This window comes from Portunus trituberculatus, chromosome 21, assembly GCF_017591435.1.
Source record: "Portunus trituberculatus isolate SZX2019 chromosome 21, ASM1759143v1, whole genome shotgun sequence".
Classification (NCBI taxonomy): domain Eukaryota; kingdom Metazoa; phylum Arthropoda; class Malacostraca; order Decapoda; family Portunidae; genus Portunus; species Portunus trituberculatus.
Genome location: NC_059275.1, coordinates 17,045,279 through 17,067,845, shown reverse-complemented (window position 1 = coordinate 17,067,845; position 22,567 = coordinate 17,045,279). Strand labels below are relative to the sequence as shown.

The following is a 22,567-nucleotide window of genomic DNA, read 5'->3' as shown; positions in this document are numbered from 1 at the left end:
CACTTCTGTGCTTCACCTTCACTCTTTCAAAAGAATTCATCTAAATTTACATAATTTTTTTTAAGGTGTTTTCACGGTTCTATAGGCAGTGACAAGATTTCTACATTATTAATTGGAGAAGCACTCTTAAAAACTCCCCCATTAATCATCTCTGTGGCCTTGGAAAACAGTCATGGTGAGAGAAGAGCATTTTTAAGGTGTTTTTATGGTTCTATAGGCAGAGTGACAAAATCTCTAAATCATTAACTGGAGAAACACTCTTGAAATCACCCCTCCCTAATCATCTCTGCAGTCTTGAAAAATAGCCATAGTGAGAGAAGAGCATTTTTAAGGTGTTTTTATGGTTCTATAGGCAGTGGCAAGATTTCTACATTATTAACTGAAGAAACACTCTTGAAAACCTTCCCCTAATCATCTCTGTGGCCTTGGAAAATAATTATGGGGAGAGAACAAAGCATTTCTGGAATATGGACCATAAACTCTTGTTCCTTGTTATCTTTACTATTCTCTGTCTCCTCTTCACCTTGTTCTTTCCAAGACCTGAAAGCAAACTCAAGTTCTATTAAACATTTCTTTATTATTACTTCTCATAGTACTCTAATATAAAGCCAGTCAATGGATGTACAGTATACCGAAGGCGCCTAGAATGTCTACTGCAGCAGCTCTTACTTACTGATCGGCCCTCCCCGCACTACGACGGTAACAGCAACAACGACAAGGATGGTGATAACAGAGAGAGAGAGAGAGAGAGAGAGAGAGAGAGAGAGAGAGAGAGAGAGAGAGAGAGAGAGAGAGAGAGAGAGAGAGAGAGAGAGAGAGAGAGAGAGAGAGAGAGAGAGAGAGAGAGAGAGAGAGAGAGAGAGAGAGAGAGAGAGAGAGAGAGAGAGAGAGATATTAGTTGTTAAATAGGAAGTATTTTAAATGACAAATCACAACCTTAAACTTTTCAAATTGTTGATGGTGTGTGTGTGTGTGTGTGTGTGTGTGTGTATAGCATATAGGAAGACAACCACATGTGAAAACAAGTAACATAAGATGGAAACGAGAGAGAGAGAGAGAGAGAGAGAGAGAGAGAGAGAGAGAGAGAGAGAGAGAGAGAGAGAGAGAGAGAGAGAGAGAGAGAGAGAGAGAGAGAGAGAGAGAGAGAGAGAGAGAGAGAGAGAGAGAGAGAGAGAGAGAGAGAGAGAGAGAGAGAGAGAGAGAGAGAGAGAGAAATAACAACATATCAATAAAGTCCACCACAGCTTGAGGATAACACCTTTGTACAATCTGCTTACAACATAAGAGGAGCCTTGACACACAGTGAGTGATGCTGAACAGTGTTGTGTGGGGGCACTGACTCTGGTGGGAGGAAAAGCTACATTGCATATAGTTTCCCCAACAAGGCTACTGGACATCCTCACAATCATTATTAGGTTAAATGAATCTCGTACATCATCAATATGAGCAAGCATCATTAAATACATTAAATATTTGCCCTCTGACATCAATTTGGACCAAGCTGCTGCTGCTGCTGCTGCTGCTTTAAGTATTCCCTCTACGAAAGTAAGCACGAAAATCTGTTCCCGTCCCTTGGAAAAGATACATACGTACACAAAATAGTAGTTATTCTCTGAAAATAGTATCTTTTTTCTACACTTTGATATGAATATCATGAAAATGTGTCACCCTTGGGTAAGTGTGGCTGGGATCAAACCACTGGACTCAGCACAGAGACTCAGGCTCACTCTGCCGGCCTCCATTAGATCCTCAGGTCTTTCCTCAGGACACAGTACACAGCATGTCCCAGGACCATTACACAACAATGGTTATGGCAGAAACACAACATGTGGAAGAAGGACTGCATTGCAAAAAGCAGGGGTGCCAATAAGACACACATGACCAAGGCCAAGTCATGGAATAGTAATAATATCATGAGCCAGTTCTGCTGGCTGGCTTGGCTGTTATGGCAGCACATCAAACTGTGATAATAACCCTCCTTTTTTCCCACTGTTGTGCTCCCCACAAGAGGTCACAGGATGATGGAACCATAAAACTGCATATACAAGACAACTTGAAAAACTTAATGGTATATACACATGAAATACAACTAATTAAAGTTTATACCCCCTGTGAAGACAAATACATATGGTACTTACATGGTATTCAATATGAATATTCTCAGCAAATAATGTGCAGGATTTGTCTGGATTTTACACAGTTAAAACAACATGAATGAAGTGCAGCCATGCAGTGGAGCACAAACAATGGCATCTTTGCATCACATTGAGGCCCCAGACAGCCAGACAATCTTCTCACCAATAAAGAATCTGACATCACACTCCACCCACACTTTAGACATCAAGACAAAGACTTCCTCATAATTCAAACATGTAACATGCCATTTAATGAGTGTCCGTGCTTGGCTCTCTCACACACCACCACCTCTAGTATCTTTGGTAAGTAGGTAACCTGTGATCCCTGGTGGAATGCCTTGCTTCTTGCTGGTTCCTGCTTCCTCCTACATTTGGCAATGACAGGTATTCACACTAACACAGGTACACATACAAAATAAATACCAAGGTAACAATTTTGATAAAGTTTCAATAAGAATAATGTAAAACATTAAATTCTTCAATTCTCAACACCAGGAGCAAACTTCTATAAATGTACTTAGCTGTACAGGAATTGTACCTTCAACAACAGTTCATATGTGACCTAAACATCACAACATCAAGTTTTATCAGTTTCTGTTTGTTCTCCGAGCCTGAGCAGAGGTGGTAACAAACATATCTTCTGGGGTGTGGAGGCAATGAGTCTCAATAACACTTTGGCTTCCCCACAGAATGGTTACTCTAAATACTTCCTAATCATTATCAATGCTTCTCCAGGAATTCTGACAGGTGCTCATGCTTCCTTATGTAGCTCTCTATTTCTTTAAGAAAGTAGAGCTGCCAACCACATATGTATTCTCAAGAAAATAATAAAATAACATAATAATAATAATAATTCTAATAAAAGCATGGTGTCTTTTATACACTCATTACTACAGAAGTGTACAAGGAATTAGTCCTGGATGCCAGCAGAGCCACAACAGTGCACAGCCATTACCACAAGGCTGCACCTCACCCACTAGACCCTAACACTCCCCTGCCTCACAGATGTGCTGGGAACCCAACCTCTGTCTGAGACTCCATGTAGAAAAAAACATTGAATATTACATACACAATAACCACAAGACACTACATTCTCATGACTTACTTCTGTAAGTCAGATTTTAACTTACAAATCAAAATCAATTAATTATTGCTTACATAATCACAGCAAATTATTTCTGTACATCAATTTTGAATGAATGCTTACAATGAATAAACTTTCAATATTTCAAGTTCTATTCCACCACAAAAAAAAAAAAAATAAATAAATAAAAAATAAATAAATAAATAAAAAAAAATAATAATAAAAATATAAATAAGATAAAAAAAAAAAAAAAAAAGATTAATAAGTAAATAAAAAAAAAATTGTTACACACCTGACTGTCCTCTCCAGCACACACTGTGTTTCATATCAGTGCAGCAGCAATGGAAGATCTGGGAATGTATGGAGAATGTGATTACTGCTTTTGTAACTAATTCACCTTTTCCCTCCATCAAACATTATCAGTTCATGTACAAATATATAAAATCAGCAGAGAGAGAGAGAGAGAGAGAGAGAGAGAGAGAGAGAGAGAGAGAGAGAGAGAGAGAGAGAGAGAGAGAGAGAGAGAGAGAGAGAGAGAGAGAGTGCATCACATTTAATAAAATAAAGTGCTAGAACATTAATTTTGTGCTAATCATTTCATAACAAAACATTGATTCATTTGAAGAGGAATTAATCCCTAAACATCCTTATTAAAAAGTATTAATGGTAAAAAACAGATGAGGTATGAATACGATTTACATAAAAAGAAAAAAATACATACACCAAACTCCCGCACTCCAGCTTCACTCTACACACGAGGACAAGGACAAGCTGAACCAGACTCAGTAGTGAGGAGCTGAGGAGCTGTGGGGCCAAGGACAGGGAGGGGGTGCAGTGCTACAGACCCACCATTACCAGGCACTCACCCTGAGACGTGACAGGCTCCCACAGTGGCCCCAGGAAGACTGAGTAGCACGCAATGACCGGCGCAGGTGGACGCAGCGCACACCTGGGACTCAGCCTACACACTCTGACTTCAGGTAGGTTGTAAAGCAGGTAAGCTTTCATTAGCAAATACAGTACATACTAAGTGTAAAGGGAATGCACAACCCACATTCCACCCATCTTAGTTCAAGAATTCCTTCATCTTCATATACGGCAACATAACTTAAGAGAAAAGCTATATAGGTACTTACATGTACATATACTATATATATATATATCATTTTGGTGACAAACAATGCCACTGAAAACTCCATAACTAAATGTTCTTAATTCAAGGGAACATGACAGGCTGAAGTGGCAAAGTCAGCGATACATTAACAACTAAACCATCAAGTGACAAACAAGCACACCGTAAAATGCTACACAAGCCGACGCAGAATTTATTCTCTTCTACACACAAAACTTAAAACTCCAAAAGAGGAACTTATGCATGACTATATAAATATATATAGCATAATATATATATATTTGTGACTCTGGAGTGGAGAATAATTACAATGCAAATACTGGGTAATTATATGTTGTTCCACCGAGACTTAAATCTGCACATGAGATCATTATGTTAAAACACCATGATCCAATCCCACTGTGTGTTCATTATTCAGTCAGTCAGTCAGTCTCACACACAGATGTGGTGAAGATACCCAAGGCACTCTTCACACACCACAGTGATATCACTCAGAGGAAAAGGAGGCAGACAGGCAGGTAGACAAACAGATAGGCAGGTAGGAAGGCAGACAGATATACAAACAAACAAACATGCATGCACACACACATACACACAGCCATGCCCACACTAACCCCTATATTAGGCAGAAATTAAGGAATTCGGACTTATGGAATGGAAAACATGTCACACCCACATATGGGGGAAGGGGAGAGGGGAAATTAAAAATAAGATGAGTCATACAACCTTCACACAGTATCCACCCTAACATAAAGAGCTTCCACCTGCCCACCTGGTCCCTTAAACTGGTTCACAGGCAAAGCTGATGTCTTGTTTGGCTCAAAAATTAATGAACTGAAATTTGTGTCAGAGAGAGAGAGAGAGAGAGAGAGAGAGAGAGAGAGAGAGAGAGAGAGAGAGAGAGAGAGAGAGAGAGAGAGAGAGAGAGAGAGAGAGAGAGAGAGAGAGAGAGAGAGAGTGTTAAGGTTACAAACTGCATAACTGGTGGGTCATTTAGGTAAGATGATGCACTGAAGTCTGTTTGAATTAAATAATATAAATACAACTAAGAGCAACTTTGCCTTGTCTGCCATGTGTGAATACAAGAGGCAAGAATCAAAACATAGTTTCTAATTAAAGAAATTGTAAACATATTCATAACAAGAGTGATTAATTTCATTATAAGGGGTGTTTGCTGTGACTCAAGATATCAACATTTTAGGAAGACATCACAATATCCTGAATGTTTACTGTGACTCAAGACATCAACATTTCACGAAGACATTACAATATCCTGCAATTAATCACGGCTTATTCTGACCAGGACGATCTTCACTTCATGAGGAATAATTTGATACATATTGTGACATTCATTCTATATTGTGCAGAGCAATAATGAACCACACACTTATTCTTTGGGATTTTTTGACCAATCAGTGACCTTAGAATGTGCTTAAGTATAGATTGACTGACTGATTGATTCTATGGTGCCACAACAATGAGGTCACATGGCACTACTCAGAGGACATACCACACCACTACAGGTCCAGATAACCTTGACTGTTGCCTCGATTCCAGTGTCCAGCAAGTAGCAAAGTCTCAATACCCCTGTATACCAACAAGTACTACACCACACACACACACACACACACACACACACACACACACACACACACACACACACACACACACACACACACACACACACAGATTATAAACTTTGGCTGAAGGAAGACATAGTTGTTACTCTTGCAAACATTATTACTTCTGACCCATCTTAATTTAAACTTTCCCTTCATCCACAATCACAAGTCCCCCATATTCAATAAACACATGATGCACACACACACACTCCCATTGGATAAACTGGGGGCCACAATGGAAGAATATTCTCAGCACAACCCTTTCCACTTGTCACACATACACACATGCACCGTTTAAAACCCAAAACATTCATACTGATATTATGAGCCAGTATGAAGAATCACATGTTATCTGTAGTTAATTTTCTCACAGATTCACCTTTTTTGGTGAGCTGTGATACTCAACAAGGGCATCACTCTTAGAGCTAACACCCAACAGCCGACACCCAGGCCTGGCTGACTTTCACAGTCTATGATTGAAAAAGTGATTATCACAAGTCTTTTTTAATTAACCAACACTGTGATTGGTATGAAGTCTTACATTGCAGCTCACAACTGCACCACCAGACAGGCTACTGAGCAGCTCCATTGGTTAGGTTCTGTGACAAGAGATCCTTCATAGTGTTGTACATTTCATGGATGTGTGACCAGTGGTGGGAGGCCGGAGAGGAATCCTTCAGCAAAGACTCAGAGTCATTGAGCGTCAGCATGGCCGGCTCGGACAGCCAGGCACAGAAGCAGTTGAGCCAAGGCCGGAGATTACTGAGACTGGTGTCCAGCCTCAAACTTCCATCCAGCTGTAAGGGAACGATGGGTGTGGCTGGGTCGTAGGGTAGCTGCCTGGTTTCTCCCATGAGGCAGTCAATATGCTGCCAGGTGTGGTAGGCGCTGGACAGTGGGTCACTGATGCGTCTCACTGCCCCACTGATGGCCAGTGATTTGAATAGTTTCTGAATATAATGGACATTGAGGAAAGCCTCCCTAGCTGAGGTTTTACAATCCAAAGGTTCCTCATCAGATCCATTCTGTTCATTTTCAATAATACTTTTGTTTTCAGCCCACCAACTCCACACTGGCCTCAAGTAAATTGGCTGCTGTGGGTTCTCTCGTTGAAGGACCTGTGAAGCAATACATACCAATAGTCATTCATACTTTAGGATATCAATACTATCAGAACCTTCAACTTACTGCAAAGCTTTCATGAAAAGAAAATCTTGTGTATGTAGACGAGAATCAATGCAATATGCATATCTCATAAATTCTTGATCATATAATGCAACTGCTCTTTTTACCAAGCGCAAGAAAGAAACCGACCAATACTTACATCGCTTGCACTATATTTGGCACTGACAGAGTTGAACATGAAACTGGAGTGTAGTGAGCAGTGAGCGGCGTGCCACAGGGCCACCAGGTACTCCGAGGTGAACTCCAGGGCTGTGTGGTGCTGCAGGCTCACCTGGTACACACAGTCCAGGAACAGCAGCCACACTGGACTCTGCATGGAAGGTTACCTCTCTATTCCAGGCTTCTGGTACTATTACTATACACTTTCATGTTTAACAACTGTTCCATCTCTCCATTTTAAAGCATCAGCAGTATCTGAGTCATGTAGTACACAAATACAGATCTCACAGACAAAGGAACTGGTTGTAACTCCTGCTATGCTGCTTGATCAGTCCCTCAGTGCACCTTACCTGCTCCTCCACCTGGTTTCTGGTGTGGCCGAGGCGTTTGGTGAAGGGATGTCCGAGGGCAACCCATTCCTTCTGAATGAGGCAATGAAAACCACGGATGGTGCGCACATGTGGGTCGAGCAACAGTTGCACCAGGGACGAGATGACAGCACTCAGGTCACACCCACTGGCATCTGTGGTGGACAGGGGAGAATGGCCTTATTACTGTGGGGATTACTGAACTGTTCACCTAGTCATTGCTTTCCTGGCTTCCTACATTCCAAAAGGAGGGTAATGAGACAAACAGTGACCAGCAATGGACACACCCTGGAGGATGACAGAGCTGTTCTGGTGCAGGATGGCTGTGGCAGCATTCTGAGCCACTTCCAGGCACTTGCTAACGTGGGAAAGCCAGCGAGAGGATTCCAAGCGGCTGAAGTAGTGGCGGTCCTGCTCCCAGAACTGTGTTGGGTCATCTGAGAAAAGACACGGTGAAAAGATGTATGATGTTAGGTGAAAACAAAAATAAATTGATATGGAAACATAGATCAGTAAAACAATCAACTACATGCAACTCCCGATTAATGAACGTTCACTCAACACTACGATGCACTCTCGCTTTGTTTACTCTCAATGGAAGTTCAAGTCATGGGTCAAACTTATTTATTGGTTCGCTTAATGAAAATTCATGCAACGAACGGTTTTTAGGAACGTAACCTGTTCGTTAAGCGAGGGTTGCCTGTACATATACAGATGTAACAGAGGGATGCATAGACATAAACGTTCACAGGAACAGAAAAAAAAAAAAAAAAGCTGATGACCAAAAAGACAAACAAAAATTACTATGTTTCACTCACCAGGTGTGTGCAGCTCTCTTAGTTTAATGTATGAGATCTGGATCTCTTTGAGGGAAGGCAGTATTTGGTCGAGGTCGAAGATCTTTGGTTGCAGCCTCATAGGGTGGCAGCGATGCACCAGCCCCATCATCCTGTTCTCCTGCTGCCTGTAACACACCAGGGAAGGAACTTGGTACATAATGTGCTAACGTGACTGTGAGGCTCATGAAGAATGTGTGATGTGAACAAGAGGTGATACATATTGTTTTAGTATGTGAATGTGTGATGATATGTAAAATGCAATCATAACATTTAATTTCAAAGGTTACAGTGTACATTTATCTTCATGTGCTTAACATCCTTAAATCAATAAATCCGTTATAGTTTCCATAGTCATCGGCTTCACTCTGGTTTCAAGTCCATCCTCAGATCACAATTATATTTCTTCTTAGTCAAACTCTTGACTCTACACTCTATAGTAGGGTATTAACAATCTTCACTTAGTCACCCTCATCTTCCACACTACCCAACCTTTGCAATGCTCCTGTTGTCACCATTACTCTGATACACTCAATCCCAGTCACCATCTCCACACACAATGAACCAACGTACAGAATGATGTGTTCCGTTCAGCACACCAAGATTACACTGTTACTTGCTGGAGGTACAGGAAACCAGAGGAATGTTTGTGGAGTGTTAAAGAAACTAAAGAAACAAAAATTTAGCAACATGACAAAGTAGATATATAATGAGGTCCTACAAAGGTAATGCTATTTATGTATGTTTTAGGGGAGGAAAAATGATATGATAAGTCCATACACTAGAATGTTAATGCATAGAAAAAAAATTGGCATTTACTTGTTCTTTACAGTGAATAATTAAGATTTTTACATGAAAACAACATAGCTAACTTCATCCTACAAAAGAAAATAAACTCATGAAGCCCAACTTACCAAAACAAAATTAAAATAATTACCTTACATTTTACTATAAAGCCACTTTAATGAAATTTGCTCCATTCCCCAAGACTGACATTGCAGATGGCAGTGATTAGTAGTGGTATATAGTGTATGCAGTGTATGGCTCATTAGGTGTGTTTGTGGCAATGTATTGCAGCAAGCTAAGCTCTCTAGTACTATTTCATTCAACCAGATCCTAAGGCAACCAAGCTCCCTGGTGAAGCAAACTGCACCTCCTCTCTGTCTTCCAGTGAAAGACAAGATTGTTACAGCAGGATTACAAAGCTGCCTCACTATTTCACTCTGCTGTTTCCCTGTTAGGAGTCCAAGCAACGTCATATTCACGCACTTATGGGTATTGCAGTAGAGACTATTCACTACTTATGGCATCCCCTTACTTACAAGACAAGGAGATCAATATTTCTGAATGCAAGTAATTAATCTGTTTTTTCATAGCTACAAGATGCCCTGCCAAGCCTAATTCACTTAATGGGTAAAGATGCATGTCAAAGCTTAGATATTATTCAGTAGCACCTGCAGTGTTAAACAGACTGCTTGACTCATGAGGAAACCCCCCGCATGTTGAGGTATCCAGTGATGCTTTTGTTATTTACTAAGCATCAAATCACAGCCAGCTTAGCATGGACATGTATGTTATTCCTTAGGCCAGCAGAGGCAGGAAGGTTGCATTACATGTCTAGAAAAAGGAGTGATATAAGGATTCACAACACAGGCAATTTAGATCAGAGGTTACTGAGACAGACAGACAGACAGACAGACAGACAGACAGATAGACAGCCTGCCAGTCAGCCCACAGGTGTGAAGCCACTACTGCTACTGCTGGGTTACAAGAGCTGGGGGGCACCACATGGTCACAGGACTGACTCACTCACTGGGAAGCTTCATCCACTTTCCTTTTCTTCATGTTGCTGCCAACAGACTTTGACACCGACAACCTACTGTGGCTTAGAGAACACATGAAAACATCAGGTAAGCATTTTGGCTGTTATAGCTTCTTTCTATGGGAACATTATAAATGTTACCTTCTCACACAATTAACTAGTCCTTGCAAAAAAGTACACACAGTTGTATTACATGTATTACATGAGGTGCCATGCATGTGGATTAGGTTGTTAATGAATTCTGTCCTCACTGAATTCTAATGATAAATGTTCCTGAAAATCTAATGTCCGTCACATGTCTTGTAAATACTCCACATAACAAGTACTGTACTTCCTTTTCTCTGTGTAATATTAATGCCAATTATATTAAGAGATAGAACTCTCAAACAACCTAGGCTTCCCCTCCTCAAGGGCGAGGTGTAGCCCCCTCTCCGCCCATTGCCATCCTGTCCTCCCCACTAGGAAGCCACTGGCAGCTTGCAAGGCTAGCACAGGGACACGGGCCACCGGATTGTCATTGCTAAAAATGTAACAATTGAATCAGAATTAAAAATTAAAATAAAATGCTACAAAATTTAGCAATAAAACTTAAAAGGTAAAAACACTAAAAGATTTATATATACTTGCAGCCCTTCAACTGTTTCCTCCTACAGAAGATGTCCTGGTAAGGTGCATCTCATGAGGGTGAGGGTGGACTGGTCTACCACAGAAAGGTGAGCCTGTTGCCAATCCCTTACCCCTCAACAATCTGTGCGTATTGCTTTACATGACAGCAAAGCACCCTGGTTTAACCACACTCATTACTATACTGGTGTTGTGCAAAGCAGTGACCTTGACAATAAGATAATCATACCTTGTAATATTTCACTTGTGGCGAGAAAATAGTTAATGTTCCTTGAATCTCCTCAAACTTGCTTCAAGATAAAATAAGCATAGCAGCCACCAGAAAACTCACACATCTATGTATTATATTACAGTATTAACATCTTGTGAGTCTGAAGGAGGGCTATATGTAGACACGAAGATGCGACAGAAAAATAAATTGCAGTTCAGTACAGAAAGAAAATAAAAGAGACGAGAGAGAATAAAATGAGGAAGAGAGTATGATAAGGTGAAGTAGAAGTAAAATGAGAGGCAACCAGAGGTAGAAAGACACGCAACAGGTACTGTGAGATGCAAAGAGTTTAGGTGAACAGAAAGCTTGAACTACACCAAGAACATTAAGACTACCAACTTGTCAGTGATGCTGGGCGATATCTGGGCCATTCGGACCAGAGCTGCACCAGCAGGCGTACCCCAACACCACACTGGCGGCCGGGTCCCCTGGAAATGCTGGGCTGCCTGCTCCAGCTGTGCATCCAGAAGGTCTCGAGGCACAACTAGGACTGTTGGTAAGCTGGAAGAAAGAATGAGATGCTGCCAACACCACACCTCAGATCTATCTATATACTGTACCAGCTGAGATATCTAACACAGTCTCTATGGCAGCAGCTAACACTGTATTCCCCGCATGTTGTGAGATGCAATAAAAGGGAAGCAGACAAGGAGACAATAGGTGTGAAATACTTACGATGCACAAAGATTGAAGAACTCATTGTGCTTGGAAACCCTCCAGTTGGGACACCGAGTTCTTTGAAGCTCATGTTCCCAGTCAGCCGGTCTGCTGTGGGTACAATTAAGTTCAGCAACACAAACTCTGTGTACAACGGATGGCACAAACAAAGCACAACAGACTCATACACATGTCAATCATACTGTTAGCCCTGTCACACCCTGGTGAAAGGGACAGTCTAGTGGAGCACAATATTGCACAAGCATAATACAAGTACAAGAAAACATATATATGCAGACTGTTGCTGAAACAAAACAGGGTATGTACAGTGAATTGCTTCAATTGTAAACTGATAAATGGATAAGTACATTGAATAAATATTTTCATATTATAAAACAACATAACTGTACATCAATGTGAGAGTATCATCCCTAAAGGAAAAGGGAAAAGCAATAAAACTTACACAACTTATAAATATCCAGTGTGGTACCAAGAAAGACATCAAAGACTAATAAGTAACACACAAACAAGATGATTAAATGAGCGATATATGCAATTAAGTAAAACACAAATCCCAAAGCCTTTCCTAAAACTCAGCAAGCACCAATAACCCAGAGTTGATATGACAGACACTGCCCAGCTCACCAGAAGTCAGGAATGCCAGGTGAGGAGGGCGCGTAGCCACAGGAAAGGAACAGGTGGTCTATGGAGGTAGGGAAAGCATGATGCAGCAACGCCTGGGCCACTCGGATGTCCTCGCCAGTCGGTGTGAACTTAAAGCTGAAGTTAATGACACGTAGGCTCTGAAAAGAAAATAGACAAAGTGATTTAATCTCATCAGCTCATCAGCCTTTTCATTGTCTTCCTAATCAAATAACACAGGAATCCAAGAAAAGAGGAAGCCATATTCATTTCTCTGACTCTTGTAACACTCTACAGGCAAAGTGAAGTAGTTGCAGGTCACCTTAAGCACCAGCTGCAGTCCTGAGAGTCTGGGAGGCATCTGGGTGTTGTACAGCAAACGTTTTTTCTTGGCACTGTCTTCAGAAAACTGGTTGACCATGTCCACTTCCGAGAGGCATACGTCATGCACGCCAAGGAAGCGATTCTGAAGGCTCCTGCTGTGCATGTCTCTCTCCTGCAGTTAGAGAGGAAGCCATGCTATGGTTCCTATTGTACTGTGTAAGCCACAAAGGGTTGTGAAGCCCCTGCTGTTCATTGACCGTACCCGATGACACCCTACGACTTACACACTTCAAGGATAATAACTTACACTTTAAAAAGTATTATTCATATAAAAGCCACTTAATAATATAATACACACAAATGAGAGGTGTGAACTGTGGGGCTGGGAAATCACAGACTACAAAACAGACAAAAAAAAAAAAAAAAAAAAAAAAAAAAATCCAATCTCTTTTTTTCTTAATCTTGTGTGAAAAGTGCAACAAATAAGTAGGAGGTAAAAATAAACTGCAATACGTCTACAACGAGGAGAAAATCCTGCCTTACCTTGGTCTCCACCGGCAGCGAGGTGACAAAAGAAACCTTAAAGTTGGTGACAAACAAGGTGCCGGAGATGCCAGTTCGATTGGCTTTCAGCGGTGCAAACTTGAGGACGTTGTTGGCCCTCGCTATCATGATCTCGCCTGTGGAGGGAAAGGGAGCAGCGGTGATTGTCAGAAATGAAGAAGATGCATGTTCTACTGGTGTTTATTGTTCTCCTGATCAATGATGGACTCTCTGCAAATCTGCAAAGCTTCATCAAATGTTTTATATGATTAAAATAGGAAGATATCATGCTATACTGATAAGATATGTAAATAAATAAACAAATAAATAGAACAGATAAAGAAAATAATTACAATATGCAAATAAATAAAAAATAGATGAAATATAAAATTCTCTATCTATTCATGGCCTTCCTTATCTTGTTACAATAACAATAATAATAATAATAATAATAATAATAATAATAATAATAATAATAATATAATAATAATAATAATAATAATAATGATAATAATAATAATAATAATAATAATAATAAAACAGCTGCCTCACATCTGTCCACCATCTCACCCCCTGGAGCCAATGATGTGTGGGTATTATCATTGTGTATTAGTAAGTAAAGCTAAAAAAATAAGGTGGCATAACAGCCTGAGTGCTGACACAATTCACGGAATCACCCACCACTTTATAAGGCTTCCTCCTCCTCCTCCTCCTCCTCCTCCTCCTCCTCCTCCTCCTCCTGCACTACACCAAGCACCAGGGTAATTTGTCCCTTTTTTTCTCTACCCATGAGTGGCTTATGAAAGTAATAATGTCTCGTCTCACTTCATCCCCTTAATCTTTATGTATACATAGACTAACAGATTGAAGATTGTCATTCCTGAACAGAATAAGAAAATAAACATAACATTCAACATCCACAAAACCTCCTACATATGATACTTATAACAATGAAGCGACTTAAAAATCTACCGAAATGAAACTTCATAATATCAATAAATCAGAACTCTCCTAAATTCCATCACTGAAAGGGTTTACCAAATGCTTTTTTATCTCTCTGTTAACAACACCCCTTCATGTACAGATGCCAAGATATAAATGAACACAGTGACTTGGCAAAGTTAGTGATAAGTAAGGTAACTCCTCTACTGTTCCCATCACTATCAATGACCAGGATAAGATAAAACCTTCTACTATCTACAGGAACGCTACATGTTATCTACCTGCACACAAGGTCTCTTCAATGAATGGATAAAGCTTAATGTTTCTGAAGTCATTACCTTTTGTACACACTAATTCATTGTTTCTGGTGGACAATACTTATTACCTATTATTTGTGGAGGGTAAGTTTAAGATGGGTAACAACAATAGGGATGCCTGGCTCCTTCTTCTACTTAATGGGAGTGGTGGTGATACAATAGGTGAGGAGAAACAAAACATACCTCAGGGAATACACTCTCTCTCTTGCTGATGAGGGACTGCAATGAGGCAACAGAAACACAGCTAAGGAAAGGATATTTATTTGAAACATTTACTTTGTCTTCTTTCAAACATCACAGCTTGGAAAATACACGCAGCCTTCCAGACATGAATACATGATTTACACTGAACTGGTACCATAGTATTCAAAGTGCTTGCTTCACACCCAAGAGATGCAGAATCCCTGGTTGATGCTTATTAAGAGAAAAAATGCAAACACCTCTCACAAGCATGCAGTGAAAAGCATAAGAAGAAAAGAAAGCATGTAAAAGGTTTCACACACACAGTACCCGTGGCATCCTGATCAAGTTATTATGAAGACATTTGTAGCCTTTTCTGTAACAGTGATCACCAAGCTGGAGGATTCTCAAAAGTTCTTGTTGATCTTGCCAATAAAACGAGCACCACATGTACTGCTGAGGTATCAATGTTCTGCTTACACATGTAATGATGGAGCTGTGGTTACAGCACTGATTACTTTAAAGACCATTTCTATTATGTTTGTATGCCAGGCTGACATCTCTCACACATAAGGTACCCAAGATAAGGTACCTGCATGCACTACACATACTTACTCTCACAATTGCACCCCAAACATTCTTTAAAGATTCACTGAAATAAAATCTTTGCAGTGTAGAAAATGTTCTGCTTGAATACACTAACACTTTTTTTTTCCAAACAAAATTTTTTTTACATCTGTGATTGGCAACATGCTGTACACAACACACTACCTTTCTGTCATGCCTGCATCTGTGACAATATCTCATGTGTTTCCATCGGTCCCATTTTCAGCAATGATGTACACAATAACTTCATGAACTGAACCCAGTTCAACTGACGGTGCTTTACTGAAGTACTGGAATGAGAGAGCTGACTTGATAAACTTGCTGGACACCATGGCCAGGTACCACAGGAACAAAATGAAGCAAATCACACTCAGCACTATGCCAAAGTTGGAACGGCAGTGTTGGTCGGCAAGTTCCTTGTTTGAGTCTTTTCTTTTGTTCTCCTGTGTCTGACTGTCAATGCTGCCACGGAAACCCTTCCTTGGTGGTGTCAACAGGTCTTCCCTGCTGGCTGGCTTTGGGATGTCCCTCCGCTGGATTGGTACTGAAGCTGGATGGTCTGGGATGGAGGTAGCAGCAAGGTCTTCCTGAGTGGAGTAATACTTTGATTTTGATGGCAATCCAGTAAGTTCAAAGGACAAGTTGGCATTGCCCTGGGAGGAGTGGCAGCGATCCTCATCAGGATACGTCCGCACCCTTGGCTTGGTGTTGTTGGCATCCTGTGACTGCTGCTGCTTCAGGCTCTGGATGATGGGAGAAGACATGCGGCGTTTGTATTGGTTCCTGCTCTTTCGTGGGTCCTCCAGAAGATTACTAAATGAAACTGGGCCCTCCTCTGGTGGATACATGCAGGAGGAGTGATACACAGAGGATGCATCACTGCCACCAAGGCTTGCACGGTCTTCAGTGTCCAGAGAGTAGGTGATGTGGAAGCTGGGACTCATGCGGGCCTGCTCACCATTCTGGTTGGTAGGGGAAAGGTCAGGTGATTGGCTGCTTTTAACAGACTGCATGGAGCTACACATGCTGATCCTGTCATCACTCTCCTGCTTTTCTTTGAGCTTGTGAAGAGCAGCAACATCCAGCACTATTCCTTGCTGTGCCGAGCTCTTGCGTCTCCGGCCGCTGGAAGGCTTCTTGGTCTGGACCTTTGCCGTGTTCTCAGCCTGGTATGACACGGCACCAGGAATATTTAGGTTTACTTTTTTACTCTTGGACGAATCGTCCTTGTCATCTGTCAGGAACTTAGTGGTGAAGGTTGGGACAACAAGGGCCATGGTGTCACTCCTCACCCTGCGCAGCGTCATGGACTCCTCATTGCTGGGCTTGGGAATGCTGGCCTCCAGGGACGTCTTCCGCACCGTCTTGCCAACCTTCTTTTCATCCCTCACAGATGCCATGTTTGGGAGATTACAGAGTCAATGTGTACTTTGTTCTTATTTAACTTGGCAATATTAACTTTTCTTGCACTGTTCTCCCTTCATCATTCTACAAGAGTGAGTGAACAGACCTCATCTGTAGTGCACTGACTGACCCATATCCAAGGGAATGTCTTACCAGTAAGTATGTGACCACATTTCTCTTTTTCAACAAACATCATGCTTCTCCCTCAAGTGTTGCACCACCCACACTACTGCCTTCCTCTCCTAGCACACAAATCACAGCACCACTACCACTCCAGGGCCTGGAAGCGCCTGTACTCAATGTAGATGAAGGCAACAAATGCAATGACTGTGGTGATCATGGCAGTCAGGGTGTACACACAAAACATTGTAGGATAGGAAAGCAGCCTTGAGAGTCCAGGAACATGGTGAGCACTTGTGCCACGGGTCAGCGTCCATATGTTGGCAAGAATGCTCAATATCTCCAAGGTGTTAATAGAGGGTCAGCAGGAGCAGCAGTGAGGCAAGTGAGGAAAGGAGGCACACTGCTACAGCCTCTTGGGAAGCCCCACAAATGCAACTTGCATTTGGCCCCTCCTTCTAATAATAGTCTCCCATAATCCCCTAAGCCCTATACAGGATAGAAACATTACATAACCACCCACAGACTGCCTCACTAAACTACCATAATGTTTTCAAACCTCATTTGGGGAGCAGGGAGAGAGAGAGAGAGAGAGAGAGAGAGAGAGAGAGAGAGAGAGAGAGAGAGAGAGAGAGAGAGAGAGAGAGAGAGAGAGAGAGAGAGAGAGAGAGAGAGAGAGAGAGAGAGAGAGAAGCAAAATGAAACAAAGAGGTGAGAAGTATGGGAGGAGAAGACAGCAAGAAAAACAGACCTGGCAACATGTGGAGAGAACCTTGAGGACACGACACAAGGCAGGATGCAGAGACGACAAAGATGACACTCACCTGGAAGAAGATGAGGCTCTATCTTCTCCTCGTCCACATTTGTCTCCTCGGGAACATCGATTGGCCTCTGAGGAAGGAACACAAACACACACGACCGTTAATGTTGTACTCAGAAAGTCATATTCCTTTTCTTTCATTGCTGCAAAATTTTATAACTTAAATATCAAAACTCCAAAGGCTGTCTCATGTGTGGTTTTAGTTTATCTTGTCCTTATTCTTCCAATGCAGCAAAACACCATAGCTTTTTTTTCCTTGATATAAGAAAGGAAATCTGGCCAAGGGCAACAAAAATTACTAAACAAAAAAGGCCCACTTAGATGCCAGTCCTCGAGCAGGTCCGAGAGAGTTAGCTTGAATATCTAAACACTCAAGTAACTAACGCTTTCATGGCTGTTTAATCTATCTCTCTTACAGTATATTAAATCAGTAAGTCCTAATATCCAATAAGTGAGCCTTTCATTTTAATCTATCTTGTTTCTTTTTCTTTAACAGTAGTTACAATAAAATCAATGTCCTAATATCCAATAATTGAGAGAGAGAGAGAGAGAGAGAGAGAGAGAGAGAGAGAGAGAGAGAGAGAGAGAGAGAGAGAGAGAGAGAGAGAGAGAGAGAGAGAGAGAGAGATAACAAGTAGGCATGCACAAACCAAGACTTTCTGATAATAAACAAAACTTCAATAACTTCAATAACAAAACTCACTGTAGGAACACGGCATCTTGAAACACAGCAACGCGAACTTAACTTAACTTAACTTAACCTAACCTAACCTAACCTAACCTAACCTTATTTCACCCAACCCCATTCACTCAACAAAGCAACAGTAATGACACACAACAATAAGGTATGTGATGCTACTTACCAGCGGCACAGTTTCGCCCACTGTAGTGAGTCCATCGTTAATCTGCACATTTATGGAAGAGCAAAGGAAGAGAAGGGGATCTATAGAAACATTCAAAGGATTAACACGTACGTCAGTGTTTTGCGTGAGATTCAAGGTTAGCCACACAAAGCTACTAATGATGCAATAGTTACTTAACTGGCATTGCTTACTCATTTACTGGTCTACGTTAACATGCAGGATCTTGGCAGTGTTTAATAATCATGGTGTATTCTACAGGGTGTCTCAAAAGCCCAGACACACAGAGGCTGCCGTGGTACAGTGGAACCATGCATGCTTTGGGATCCAAGGGGTCTCTAAGTGCACGGGTTCGAATCCTGTCCACGGTCTGAGTGCAGGTTGGGCTTCTCACTCAGGGCAATGGTTTCCTAGCGAGTGGGCTTTGAGATAGGAGGTACCCAAAAAAGTATCCCCTTTAGCCCATAAATTCCTGTGAAAAGCCCACATAGTATAAAAAAAAAAAAGTATACCTTTTTATTTCTGTTTTCAATATCTAACATTTACAATCACTCCTCACATCCACTCAATAGTAATGAATCAACATCTTCTTTTCACATACTCATATTCAAATTGTAAAAAAAAAAAAAAAAGTTATAAAAAGTAATACTACTGATGTGTCCAGACTTTTGAGTGAGTCAGTATTTTAAATGTCACTCCGGCCTTACCTTAATCAACTCAAATGACATGGTGGTGGGTGGCACAACACTATGAACACTGAGGAAAACTAGTGAGGGGGATTAAAGACTCCTTGAATTTCACCTGGTTCTGTAGCTGGTCACCACAAAATAGGCTAAGAGGAATACTGAACCTATGTTTGCCCTGAGTGGTTGACAGCACATACTCTAGATCTCTTAAAATGATGTTAGGAAGTGGTCTAATGATACAGTCAAGTTCCACGTCTTTGAGGGAGGAATCTGCAAGGCCCTCACACCTTCACTGATTCAAAGGAGGCTAATGTGTGAGCTTTGTGGCAGATATCAGACCAGTCAGTGTAAGTGTAGGGATAGGCATGTGGTGCTATACTGCTCTCATTCCTTATCACTCTCTCACAGCACTCCTAAACAATGTACCACTCTATACAATGCTATCAGCTCTCCATGACACAAGGGATTGCAGTTGTTTTTAGGAATGGTTTACAGTGTCCCCAGTTAGCACTTGTGGGTCTGGTGACAGCTTCATTTACTAGAGTTAAGACTGATTCAGGAGCATTATGGCTGGTTCCTATTTGCCGTAACACATTCACTACCAATATAGATGTGTGGCCTTCATCTCAAACCCCTCTGAGAGATTTCTTTACAATATACAGCCTTCTTAACATGATGCTGACGAGAAACCAAAAAATCTGCTCTTTTAACACATTTTTTTTTTAACAGACAGTAAAAAGAATATGTACAGTGTTTTTAATGCTGTGAAGTGTTTTATGATGCAGTGGAAGAGTTAATCTGGTAGTCATTTCTTGATTATTGGAAAAAATGTAAACTATAGAAGGTAAAGAATGTGTTTTCTTAATTGTTTTTTTGTTGTTGTAGTGTATGGAAGAACTTTGGAACTGTCTTTGTTCATTTTAATTCAAGCTTGATCATAAAGTAATCTTTTTTTTTATTATTTTCTTGTTCTTGTAGTGTATGGAGGGACTTTCAGACTGTCTTTGTAATTTTAATGCATTATCTTTATTTCTTTTTTATTCTTGAACTATATGGAGGGACTTTGGCACTGTCCTTATTCATTTCAATTCAAGTTTAGTCATTCACCTAATCTAAGTACAAAGCCCAACTCAACACAAAGTACAATGTAAGCACTTAGGGAATCTTTGCACATACAGCCATTGGTCTAGTGAGAAGAAGCTGTCAAGAATCACATGCTACCACATACACAATTTATTATTACCATTTTTTTTATTCTGTTTGGGAAATCTGGGCAAGGAAACCAAAAAACTGACTAAACCGAAAGACCTACTTTGATGCCAGTTCCCAAGCAGGTCTGAGATATTTAGCCAAAAACAATGGGATAAATGTCTTGAAACCTCCCTCTTAAATGAGTTTGGGAAGACAGAAAACAATTGCCCAATCAGAACAAGCGTCAGTGAAACAGCCTATGTTGCCGTGACCAGCTTCAAACTCGTGGCCAAAATTGATACTGAGAAAATTTGACAATGAAAAACTAAAAGAACAAATAAAAAAAAAAGCTGAAAATATTGTCAAGATAAGCAAAAGTCACATATACTAAATCATTCTGGTGAAAAACTGGTGATCTATCCTGTTAGGTTATAACAGTGAACTGGTGATCAGGCTGTAGAGGTGAATACAATAAACTGGTGAGTTAGCAATACTGGGAAACTAGATACTGGTGAGATACTAGTGACTTATCCTGTCATTATACTGGTACACTGACAGACAGGCAACCCCAGTAAGTCAGTCACAGTTAATGGTGAATGAATGAGACTGGTGAGATAGCAATACTGGTGAACAAAGTACTGGGGAAAATATACACAAAAAAATAACAAATAAACTACAGCAAACCAGTACATCCTGGTGAATAATACTGGTGAACAGGCAATACGGGCAAGTTAGTCATTCCGTAATGGTGAGAATACAGGATTAGTGAGTAAGCAATACTGGTAAACTAGGTACTGGGGAGTTAGGCGTAAAACTGATGAACGAAATACAAAAATCATCACTAAAGCACGCAAAATAAGCTCATAAAATCACACCATGCACAGAAAAAGGTGAAAAAAAAAAATATGACTCGAAAATGAATGGGAAGTGTACTGGGCCGTGAATAGAAAAACACTTATTTATTATCACTCACCTCCTCAAAGTCTATGTAGGTGGTGAATCTGGCCGAGGGCGTGCCCTTCCTGTGGGAATTCATGGTGCAGGAGGCTGGGTTAGTGGTAATTCAAGGGTAAAAATGATGTTCTATGTAGGTCTCATCTTGACATATCTGCCCCAAAACACACCGTGTCCGATTCCTTGCACAGACAGACACACGGACAGACAGACACAAGGACAAACATACACACATACAGACAGACAAGTAGACAGGTTAATTTCTATTGTCTTGTTTTATCTATTATATTTACAGATTGTCACTTTTTTTGCTATATATTTCTAAATCACCATCTATGACGGGCAAACAGACAGAGAGACAGACAGGATATATATATCTTGTCTCGTGTTCCTTATTTCCTTTGTTTTAATATATGTATAAAGAATAACTAACTCTGACAGATAGACAGACAAATAAACAGGATATTCATTTGTTATTGTTCTCATATTCATTTCTTGCCTTTTTTCATGTAAACACGTATACAATTAGTTATTACTAATTATAACAGACAGATAGACAGATAGACAGCACCACTTGTGTCATTTATTGCTCTTGTATTCATGTTTATCCCTTTTCTTCTATGTAAGTGTATGCAAATTATTGTTCTTGTCATTTATAAGCTCAGCATTATGTACCCCTCTTGTAGTGAACCTTTTTCTATATCGCCATATTCTACATTAAGGGAAACTATAAATATCCTTTAAGTTGTAATCACTCAGCATGAAAAAAGTGAAATGTTTTAGTTGGGTTTGATATGTTAAGCCATCGAGAGGCGTTCGAACATAACTGACCGAAACTTTTTAGGCTGGTTACTTTTTAAAGAACTCCTCTATTAACGCATCAGCAGTAATGTTGCACAAGTCTACGAGGTCCTTTTAGCTACCATGACTTTTCTTTCTACTTTTCACTTGTTTGCGAAGCGGTGACTATAACAACATTCCTTACTTGCTACCTACCCGTTTCTTCTTTAACTCATCCATAACAATTTTTTTCCCAGTTCACTATATTCCTTACTTTCATTTACTTGTCAATTAAAGCGGTGA

At 40.6% G+C, this 22,567-nt stretch overlaps 1 protein-coding gene across 7 annotated transcripts; it reads right to left on the bottom strand.

The window, feature by feature from the left end:
• Positions 1-557: 557 nt before the first annotated feature.
• Positions 558-21,679, bottom strand: LOC123507182 (myotubularin-related protein 10-B-like). Of its 7 annotated transcripts, none has more exons than XM_045259860.1 (15): positions 21,504-21,679; positions 18,657-18,698; positions 17,798-17,864; positions 13,405-13,541; positions 12,860-13,033; positions 12,541-12,698; positions 11,914-12,006; positions 11,578-11,739; positions 10,735-10,863; positions 10,335-10,406; positions 8,504-8,649; positions 7,973-8,122; positions 7,668-7,840; positions 7,298-7,468; positions 558-7,091 (listed from the first exon to the last, which is right to left on the bottom strand). In XM_045259860.1, the coding sequence occupies exons 1-15, from the start codon at positions 21,564-21,566 to the stop codon at positions 6,546-6,548; spliced, it is 2,283 nt and encodes a 760-aa protein (XP_045115795.1). In that variant the 5' UTR covers positions 21,567-21,679; the 3' UTR covers positions 558-6,545. The 7 variants fall into 7 exon arrangements, with proteins under 7 accessions (XP_045115795.1, XP_045115796.1, XP_045115798.1 ...); XM_045259861.1 differs by having other exon boundaries at positions 10,335-10,400; XM_045259863.1 differs by lacking the exon at positions 10,335-10,406.
• Between the last annotated feature and the right edge of the window lie 888 nt (positions 21,680-22,567).

Bases quoted from the DNA above. Each gene is read 5' to 3' on its own strand.
- LOC123507182 (XM_045259860.1), bottom strand. From the start codon at position 21,566: ATGAATTCCCACAGGAAGGGCACGCCCTCGGCCAGATTCACCACCTAC. The intron at 8,650-10,334 runs GTGAGTGAGTCA...GGTGTGTTACAG, and splicing joins AAAGTGGATGAAGCTTCCCA to GCAGCAGGAGAACAGGATGA. The intron at 7,092-7,297 runs GTAAGTATTGGT...ATTGCTTCACAG, and splicing joins CCAAATATAGTGCAAGCGAT to GTCCTTCAACGAGAGAACCC.